Below are 10629 nucleotides of genomic sequence, written 5' to 3'. Positions count from 1 at the left end.
CAACCGGAAGTGAACATCGTTTCCTGTTTAAACCGGAAGTGAAATTGAAAATTTGACTGTACCATTTCGTTTACATTCTTAAACAGTCTTTGCTCAATTTTTTTCAGATTAATCAGACAAAAAGCAAAAAAAATGAAAAAAATGCAAAATTTGGCAAAAAAAATGTCTGCGACAAATTTTCGAATTTTGAAATTTTGAAACTGCTATTCTTTCAGATTTTAACAGTAGATTCCAAAAATGCAAACCCAAAGAAAATCGACCGAAAAATACGACTTCTAGAGCCGATTATCTATTCTTGCATATATTGAACTGTGGCACTTCCGGTTTTGCAAAAAAGATCCAAAATATATTTATGCACATCGTCGCCTATATCTAAGGTTCGTGAATGTTGAATGGTTGCTGCAACTATTGTAGTCTAAGCTCAGGAAGGTGTGTAAAAATCGAAAAAAAAAAAAAAAAAAAAGAATTGACAATTCGATAACAAACTGGGACTTTGCTGAAAGCAAAGTCCCACAATAAAGTCGATTAGGAGTAGATCTAGTAGAATAACTTTTTTCTTTCATGGTACCGAAGATCAGATAATCTATGTTTTTTTTTTTTCATTCAAAGATTAAGAAAGAAAGAAGTTACAATGAAACAAGAAGAGAAAAAATTAGCTCAGCAGTTTGAAAGACAGTTGAAAGAAAATAGGTTAAAGATTATGAGAGAATTTCATCAACGCCAGTTACATACTATAGAGATTTTACCTGCTGGTAACTAGTATTTTCTTAAACAAGAGTGGTGGAATGAGTTTATTTAGACCTGTGTCAAGTTTAAGAAAGCATTGGTCTTGGTATTGGACAAACTTTGTAGGATTCAGTCAGAAGCACTTGAATGTTTTGTAGGCTACAAAAATACTCACTATCTATTAAGTTATCAGTTAGCCTGTATTGAAAGTGGCAAATCAAATTGGTAACTATGTGATTGAAAGTCACAGAAAATAACTTTCTTTCAGATGTACATATATTTGCATTTCTCAGACTTATAATGACCGCTCACTTTACTTTTTTTTACAGCCAAAGTTGATGAATACCTAGCCAAAGAAAAATCAGTAGCTGCACTAAAGATACAAACATTGTGGCGTGGAAAAAAAGAAAGAGACCTGTTACCATGGAGACAAGAAGTACAGATGCAAGTTAAAGCAGCTATTAAAATACAGCGTACTGTAAGAAAATGGCTCGATAAATTAGCTGATAAAAATAAAAATATATCAATATCTTTAAAACCACCTGGTTTAACTGATGCTAGACGACTAGAATTAAGGTCTAAAATACAAGAATGGAGAGATCTTCATCCGGTAAGATTCATTATTTCAATATTAAAACTTTGTAAAATAATATTTGTAGTCTGTAGCAAAAAATCAGTTGTTACTTCACATGACTAAACAATAACGTGATTGTAGTCTGTAGCGAATATCAGATATGACTTCCCTTTAGTCTGTTTTCTGTATGATGTTAATGAAGGAAAGTATAGTAGTCTGTTGCAAAGATCAGTCTATTAGTTCCCTGGAATATAACATTAGACTGTTATCAATTTTCTGAGCAATGTTGGTTAAAGAAAAGTTTTGTAGATTAGTTGTTATCTCCCATGACTCAGACTTGATGGTGTAAAATTGAATAGAAAAATATCACTGTGCAAGTAGTATGACATATTTCAATGTTCTGTATTACAAGAATCACTTGGTGGCTTCCTTGATTTAGACCAGAAAATATAATTATACCTCTCTATTCCATGTCTTCTCTAAATGTAATCAGAGACACTGAATATTTTTATTTTCCATGCATTAATGAAAAGAATGTACAGTATCTTTTACTGGTGTTTGTTTGGTTTACATTTGAGACCTTTTCTTTTTTTTCAGACTCACATAGATAATCGTGAATCATTACAAGAAATACATAATAGAGCAGCACAGTTGCTGGCTAATCATTATTCAGGTATTAAACCTCAACGTCAACAACAACAGCATATTGATGCTCTAATAGCTAGATTAGATACAGATTCAGATCTGGTGTTATGTAAGTATTTTATATGCCCACATGGAAATGTGGACTTATATTTCCGTCACCCCCGCCCCGCCCAGCCCTTTCGTCTGGCCATCTGTCCCTCTGTCCCTCTGTCGCTCCGTTCACATTTCTTGTAGGCACGATAGAGACTAAAGTTTGTACATGATCCTGATAAAACTTGGTATGCATGTATATATTTATGACGATTAAGTTCAAAATTTGTAATAATCTGATGAATGGTTTCAGAGTTATTGCCCTAGACTTAGTAAGAACATGTCAAATTTGGCTTGTAGGCATGATTGAGGCTACAGTGTGTATCCAATCTTATGAAACTTGGTCAGGTTCAAAAGTGGAAATAATTGGATGAGGTTTCAGAGGTTTTTGTCTTGACTTAAAAATGTTTTAAAGATTATTATTTGTATTTGGAACTTCATTATTAATACTTAAGACTTAGTTATCATTTCTGATGGCTGGTAGTTGGCGTATGTTACCTTGCCTGGCAAACAGTATTTTATGTTGCAGTAGTTTAGTTAAAAGGGCTAAAGTTGCTGAAATGATGTCTGTAGTAAATCATTTAGTAGAACTAAAATATGTTGATATGTTATATGTAGTAAAACTAAAATTGTGGGAATTCATTAAGTAGGTCTTTTTTGTATGTCTGTAGTAAATCGTTTAATTTGTTGATATGCCTATAATAAATCATTTAGTAAGATTAAAATTGTTGATACTATGTCTGTATTTTAATCATTTAGTAAGACTAATATAATGTCTGTAAGCCTACTTAATCATTTAGTAAGACTAAATTTGTTGATATGATATCTGTACATAGTATATCATTTAATAAGACTTAAATTATTGATATGATGTTTGTACTCAATCATTTAGGAAGACTGAATTTGTTGATACAATTTCTGTATTTAATAATTTAGTAAGACTAAATTTGTTGATATGTCTTCAGTAAATCATTTAGTAAAACTAAAATTGTTCATACAATGTCTGTATTTAGTAAGACTAAATTTGTTGATATGATGTAGAGCACTCAAAATCTCTGTAATATTTATATTGTTTCTAATTTAGTGTATCTTTTTTACCTTGCAGTGGCACCAAAATTAAAAGATATCACAGAAAAAGATGCTGAAATGTACACTAGTAGATCAGTACCAATAGCTACTAAAGCTAGAGTAAATCATCTGGAAACATTACGTAAAATAAAACTACCATGGTGGAAACGTTTAGACGAGGAAGATGACATGGATTTGAAATCAGAATATCAAGATACAGATGAATTTGTCTTTTAACTTGAAAATTTGAAGAGCTCTTAGTAACAAGTCTATATTTCAGTCAGTTTTACTCATCTGTATGGAGATCATTGCCACAAGATTACATTAGAAAAGAAGAATTGAATTGATGTAGAGGCTGTATTTTTATCTTATTGAATTTTTTGCATCTTCACAATTTCTGTATTATAATTTCATATAAGATGTATCAGAAATTTCATAGAACAATTATTGAAGTTTTCCCCAGCAATCAATTAAGTGAAATAAAGAAATGTAATCCATGTTATCAAAATGATATTTTCAAGTTTTGTCACGCTTATGTAGATTTGTTTATGGTTTTCCAGGCATTGAGAAAGTTTTGCAGGAAATATACATGGTTAAAGTATACCTTTGTTTTATTATTGATAGATCTGATCAAACTGTTATATAATATTGTAGTAAATATATCCAATGATTCATTCCGTCCTTATAACTTGTTATTTATATTTATCATTTATTAGTTGAATATATTATAAATATATAATATTATGATTTTTAAATTACCAGTCATTGGACTTTAAAGTCATATCCCATATTCCTATCAAGAGATACATGTATTGTTTTGTTATAGTTTTGTTTAACAAAATATCATAATGTAAAATAAACCTATGAAGAATCAGTGCTTGTAGATGTTCATCATTTTACTTGGCATATTTTGATTTTTGCAAATAATTAAATGTTAAATTAATGCGTTATTTCGTCCATATATTAAAGCATATACATGAATATGTAAGTATATTTGCCTTTGTGATAGAATCAAAGAGATGGATACCAAATATCTAGAATGAAGGGGGTTTGAAAGAGTGCAGACTGAACACAAATAATTTTTTAAAAATCTCAATATTAAAGCATTATTCTTGAAGTAACCATGAAACTTTGGAAACTAAATCAAGTGGGTACTTTACATACTATAAGAAGCTTCAAGCGACACAAGCACATTTTTAAAAACGTAATTTTTATATAAAGTTATGTACTATTTATAAACAATTATATATACAAAATACTTTGATTAAGGCAAATCACAAGCTTCAAAAGATTTATACATCCTAAACCAGTTTGAACATTAGAACTAGATTCATTAGACTATTATATACATCTTTAAATTTAAAATATGTTCAGCACGTGCTGATGTACTGTAGACAATATATTATCTAGTTCAAAGATAGTTAAATTAACTTTCTGAATTATTCCTTTAAATGTCCCAGTAAAAAAATAGAAATTGCACTTTATTTCCTTTGAATGATCTGGCACTTCATTTAAAGATTTATCGTTCGTAATCTTCTTTGTGACACAAATTTATCTTTTAATATAAATTTCCAAGAATAATACGCGGCATATAAAACGCACTCACATGTAGTGTGGTATTTCAGGTTTTAAGTACACTGTTTTTCCACTAATTCACGGACGTAAGCTGAAACGCAGTGCCCAGTATTTATGTTCGTTGGTTAGTTTTATCACTAGCACAATTTGTAATGTCCCTGTTCGTTCACACAATTCGATTCGATCGCCAGTGAACATAAACGCGATATTAATAAGAAGCATTAATCACAACCAGTTCAGTTTTAACATTTTTAACATTACGATAATAGTTTGCCATCCTTTGGTTCTTCTTTTATGAGATCGGGATCCTGTTCTCGACACATAGTTGTCTCCTTCATGACGTCACCAAATGGATTTTCTGACGACGTTACACATTGTGTCATTAATGGTTTGAGTTGTCCTGTAACTTTATCTCTTACAAGTTGTGCTCCTTTAACTCTTTTCCATTTCATTCTTCGATTTTGAAACCAAACTTTGACCTAAAATATAAAATATCCAGTTGAGACAGGTCGACCTCGATTTTATAGGTTAAAATAGTATTGGTATCGGGATACAAAATTACCCTCAAGCGACTCATACAAAGCAACTGAAGGCATTGGAGAGAATCTGATCAAAAGCAGGATTTAGCGCACTTCAAATGTTGCTCAACGTCTATTTTCTGGTGTTCCATTTTCTGCATAATGTATTCGCAAACATCCATTTTGGAGTTAAAATTTCCATTGCTTGATGAGAGCAATCACAATATGTTTTTTCAAGAAGCCTAATTTGAAACTGTACCTGTCTTTCAGTTAGATTTAAAGCAACTGCTATTTCATATCGTCTTAACCTCGTCAAATAATTATGGACGGAAAACTCCTTCTCTAAATCTCGTATCTGATGTTTACTAAAAGCTGTTCTTTCTTTTCTTGGTTTACTGGATAAATCCAATTTATAGGATGGACTTGATGGATCTGAAAGTACAAAAACTGATCATGTTAAACGGACATATATTTTGAAGATCTGTAAAAATAGGCAGGTCAACAAAACATAAATTTTCTTAAATCAGAGAATCGGCATCACGGCTGCCACCAAAAACATATTGCTGCAAAAATATTCAGATCAATTTAAACAAGAATAGATGATTTGAAATAGATTTTTATGTCTTCTAGTTCTACACCTTCGGAAATCAAGAATCTGATGTAGAAATTGCTGAAACTTGTTTTCATCTGAATCTGAAAATTGTGAGTATAAAAAAATGCTTAAATTGTTTTCATCATAATCATTTGATTTGAAATCGGTAGCCCTAAACCATTTGCGTTTATTATTTCTGTATTATCGTAAATGAAATGATTTTAAACATCATCGAGTTGCAAATTCGCATTGGATATTTTGACTAACTGAAACTATTCAAAATATTCGACAACTAGCATGTTTCTCAGACCTTTCAGTTTAATTTGTTGTTTACTTTGAAATTCCTACAACACAAAATTTAGAAAACGAAAATAAAATAGCATCACACTGGATAACAGGTGAATTTAAATAAATAAAGTGACATCTTGAATAACATGAAGAAATCACAGTAACCTAATACCTTAAACATGGAACACTTAATGAGATTGCCTATTAACATCATTTGAATAAATATTGGGGCGAATACGGAACACACATTGAAGGAGAATTAAATCTAAACCAAGTTAAATCGGTAAGGTTTCGAAAGCCCGACACCAAACTGTTTATAATATTTATTTTAGATGTGGGTGATAATTAGAAAAGTCTTTAAAATCGTTCACCTTCCACAATTCTAAATAATTAGACAAATTTATTATTTGTGCACGTGCTTCCAGTATATCACGTGACAGGAGTACCGCAGTAAAAAACTATTCATTAGGAGAAATAATTATAAAGATTCTTCAGTAATGAAGGTAAATATTTCCACTCCTGTTAGCCACTTGATGTTTTCTGACTTCGGTCCATTTCTTTGGTCATAGCCGTTATAGTGATTCATTTTATAAGAATTTTGTATATATTTAGATTTTCAGTACTTGGATTCAGAGCATTTTCCTTTTCCTTTTAATTTTTCAAAACGAATGTGAGATAACCAACCAACACGTGGATCACATTATAGAACGACAAACTTATAGCCTCATATTACATCACGTGTAAAATAGCACAGAAGTTTTCAAGTTTCTTTTAAACCGTGATTTAGATAAAACTTATGTCGTTTGAACAACCACTTAAATTAAATACAAATACATGTACCAATACAAATAGATCTAATGATATAAAATTGTATATTGGAAACTGCTCATTTTGAACACGACTCCAATACGTGAACTGTAAATCGGACAGAGTATTTTTTCAACAGAAAAGAATATACAGTGGTGACTTATATTTTTAGCCTTATACTTTTTTTTACATTATCCTTCATAATAAAGTTTAACAAACTTAATGGCAAATATATATCCTGTTTTTGGATTTTGAAATCATACCTTAGCAGCCCCTTAACCAGCCCAATGTGTGTTCTAATTTTGCGGGGGAGGGGGGGGCGGCAAATGCATTTCCAGGGGGCGTCCAACTAGTTACGGGCCTGTACCTTACATTCTACACACAACTTGACAATCTACATATCAATTTAACCCTTTACAGTAAATAATATTTAATGTAATAAAAATAATTTTGTTGATCTGAAGTAATAACATATTTTAAACAGACAGTAAAACCTCCTACAGTCACATTTTTACCGTATGGATGTTCATATGTATTAAAATCAGAGAAAGATGCAGAACGGATACAATGTCTAATACAGTCAGGATTTTATTAATATATACTAGCCTAGGGAATTACACGGTGCTAATTATTAACTAGCACATTGTCGGTAGCTGGAGAGAAATGACCGTGGGCGGTTTAGTAGCAGTTGGCCCCCCCTGTTGACACCACCCGGAAACTTCGCATCAAGTGACTGTTATGATTAAACATATCCCTGGCCTTACATCTGTCTTTTCTGATCAAAGTTAACACGTGAAGAACAGCCAGGTCAAATCCGGCCAAATCTCCCGAAAATCACCAAAAAGTCTAGCCAAGTGTTTTCACATGACTTCTGTCTTTGATCATATTGACCTTGTACAGTTTCTCTCAATCCAAGAGTTGTATTCTATTTTATGTGCAATGCAATTACTTCGCTTCCTGCTGTGAAAGCTAGAAATAGTTTGACACAAGTAAAAATTTAATGTCATTATTATAGGCTTATAAACACCTCTAAATTCGCCAATTAGCACATTTACTAAAACATAAAACTAATATCTTTTACACATGAAAGTAAATTTACCATTTAATGGCTTAATTTGTCTTTATTCTTCAGATGGTTGATTTCTCTAATAAACCAACAAATCTGCATTTCTCAGAAGATAAAACAGTTTTCAGTTTTCAGAGAAATAAAATGTTTTTATATTGTGAGCTAAACTTTGAAAGCTGTTCAGTATCCGCGCTATTTTTTTTTTTAAAAGACTGACGAAAGGTTTAATAAGACATCCTTAATGAAAGAATATTGAATATCTGCTTTGAAACACAAGTAGAAATGCTTATTCATGTACACTAGATTACAGACTTATTAAGGAAGAGCTTCGATCTCTCAGGGCATTAAAAAATTCTGTTTAGTGCCTTTTATTCAGTCCTTCCGCGCCGCCGTGTTCACTACCGCAAAAATGTGTACATACATACAAACTTAATCCTTCTGAAATCTGTCCCATTGAAATTGTTTCCATCAATTCAAGTTGAATATCGTGTAAAATGAAGATGTTTGGATTTGAACAAGTGTGAAGAAAAATAGTTGGTATTAAATTTCATTTTTAATCAGACAGTTGAAAATGTCAAGCAGCGAGATAAACAAATAAAAGCAATGATCTCTACTTCAAAACTCTTCCTATACAAACCATAGAAAATAAACTGATTGACTTGTATTTATTATTTTAGCTATGGACTCCATTAGCTTGTCTTTACAAGAAATGTTATTTAAAGGTTTCTAGGCAAAAAATATCTGAGATTACTATTAATTTCCTTGAATTGACCAAAAGATGAGCTCCAGATCTTCGCGAAATTGTACAGCCGGCCACGACATTAGAAGTTTGTAGGAAGCTTAACTTAGAACGGACCAAAGTTCGCGGGGAAAAGTTCTAGAATACCCCAACGGATAAATTACTATGAAACAATTGTCTAAATCTCAGAAGTTCCAATTTCTAAATCTGACAATGATTACTGTTTGTCACTTAACGACGTAACCTCTTTAAATTGATCTCGCAAAATCATTATATTTATATTTTTGGTGACAACTTTATTATATTTTGTTACCTTGTGGAGTTTTGTTCAATCATTTGATTCAACATCTTCTTTGTAGGAGGAAGTCTAAAAGTCTTATTGTTTTCCGAAATGAATTACACTTCTACATCAATATTATTTTCAGGACTTAGAGTATTCAACAGCGAAGAATCAGATTGAATGCAGACACATTTAAATAACAAAACAATACGTTCCTTAAATTAATTAAATATAATATACAGACAAGTCAAAAAGTAAGGATAATATTCAGACCAGCCAAGAATTAAGGATACTATTTAGACATGCCAGTCTGTGAAAATAATATAATATTTTAATGTAGAAATCAGATTTCCCCTTGGAACAGATTTGTATATATAAATAATACTTAACACATTCTGGTGTATGATAATTAATATAAAATTATATCTTAATTTCTTACCTAATTATTCTACTGGAACTAATTGGTAAACGGTTTTCAAACTCTTGTTTAATATTTTTTAGAGATAATTCAAAATAATAAGTTAAATTTTTCACATGGCCTAAATTCTTATTGAAACAGAAAATAAGTTTTGAAATTATGTCCAATAAGATGAGCAGTTATAGTCAATATATTTTATGATGATTTTATATATTTAATTTTATATGATGATACTGTCTCTGGGTTTGGCTACTGTACATCCGTTTGCTAAACATTTATTAAACAATATAACCACATACTCATGTATACACACATTATCTCAAATATTCTTAACATCGGTTTTCAATCAAAATATGAAATTTCACATTTTTCTTCTTAACTCGAGAACTCGACATCAAATTGTTACATATGTTTGACGAATTCCGGGCATTTACAGAACATTACTACCACTTACACTAAACTCAGATTACCCGGAAGTAAAAGAAGAACAATGCATGCGCACAAAGAGAGTTATTCTTTTGACCAGTATAAATATTTTACAACAATAGCCTTAAATTATGTTAGGAAATGTTCGGATATATTTTTTATAGCGTCCCGAAATTTGACCACAGACCTTTTTGATTATTTTCTTTTCAAAGACCCATGGGAAAATCACCAGTTTCGACGTTTAATAGCAGGACAAACATGGACTTTTATCATAGTTAATATATTATGCATGTCTAAAAACAAAAAAAGGAAACGATAGTTAAAGAAATTAGCAATATTGTGTTTTGTCTTTTCTGTTCTTTTAAGATGTTTTCAAGATAATGTATAATGACTTTATTGCAATATTGATATAATACTAAAGGGTCTGATAGTGTGAAAAAAATTTTGTTTTTTATTTTGGCACAATTCTGTGCATATGACAATTTTAATAATATACTTTTATATATATATCTATACATTTATTAAAATATTTTTTTGAATTGGTTATTGCTACAAATGATTTGTTTTGAACTTCCGAATGGATTACATGACAGATTTCTTCAAATATGTTACAAATTGATAAAGAAGTCAGTATGAAACAAATCCCTTTATTTGTATTTAGAACAAGTTTTGAGGCAAAAATCATAAAAGATTAAACTACCCGTTATTTAATGATTCGGTTGTTATTATTCTCAACAAATTTATATCTCTTTCAACAGTTTGTGCACTCATTTTGTCCACATTGGCCAATAGCTACGGAAGTTGAACATATTTCAAA

General features: G+C 30.8%; 2 protein-coding genes across 2 annotated transcripts in view; one reads left to right on the top strand and one right to left on the bottom strand.

Moving 5' to 3' along the window:
* LOTGIDRAFT_185823 (hypothetical protein) overlaps window positions 1-4052 on the top strand; it is a 10343-nt gene extending 6291 nt beyond the window's left edge. Inside the window, exons 10-13 of the mRNA XM_009048271.1 lie at window positions 610-752; window positions 1056-1336; window positions 1898-2054; window positions 3141-4052. Coding sequence (XP_009046519.1) covers window positions 610-752; window positions 1056-1336; window positions 1898-2054; window positions 3141-3340 — 781 coding nt within the window. The 3' untranslated portion in view covers window positions 3341-4052. The remainder of the gene's footprint in view (window positions 1-609; window positions 753-1055; window positions 1337-1897; window positions 2055-3140) is intronic.
* Window positions 4053-5100: 1048 nt separating this feature from the next.
* LOTGIDRAFT_59048 (hypothetical protein) lies at window positions 5101-5596 on the bottom strand (the record flags this gene model as incomplete). Its single annotated transcript, XM_009048270.1, has 2 exons — window positions 5101-5157; window positions 5456-5596. Coding segments are annotated over 2 exons (198 nt in total), but the record flags the coding sequence as incomplete, so codon positions are not given.
* Window positions 5597-10629: the final 5033 nt, after the last annotated feature.

Source organism: Lottia gigantea (genome assembly GCF_000327385.1).
Source record: "Lottia gigantea unplaced genomic scaffold LOTGIsca_12, whole genome shotgun sequence".
NCBI classification, from domain to species: Eukaryota; Metazoa; Mollusca; class Gastropoda; family Lottiidae; genus Lottia; species Lottia gigantea.
Note: the sequence above shows the minus strand (reverse complement) of the source record. Positions and strands in the feature narration are given on the sequence as shown.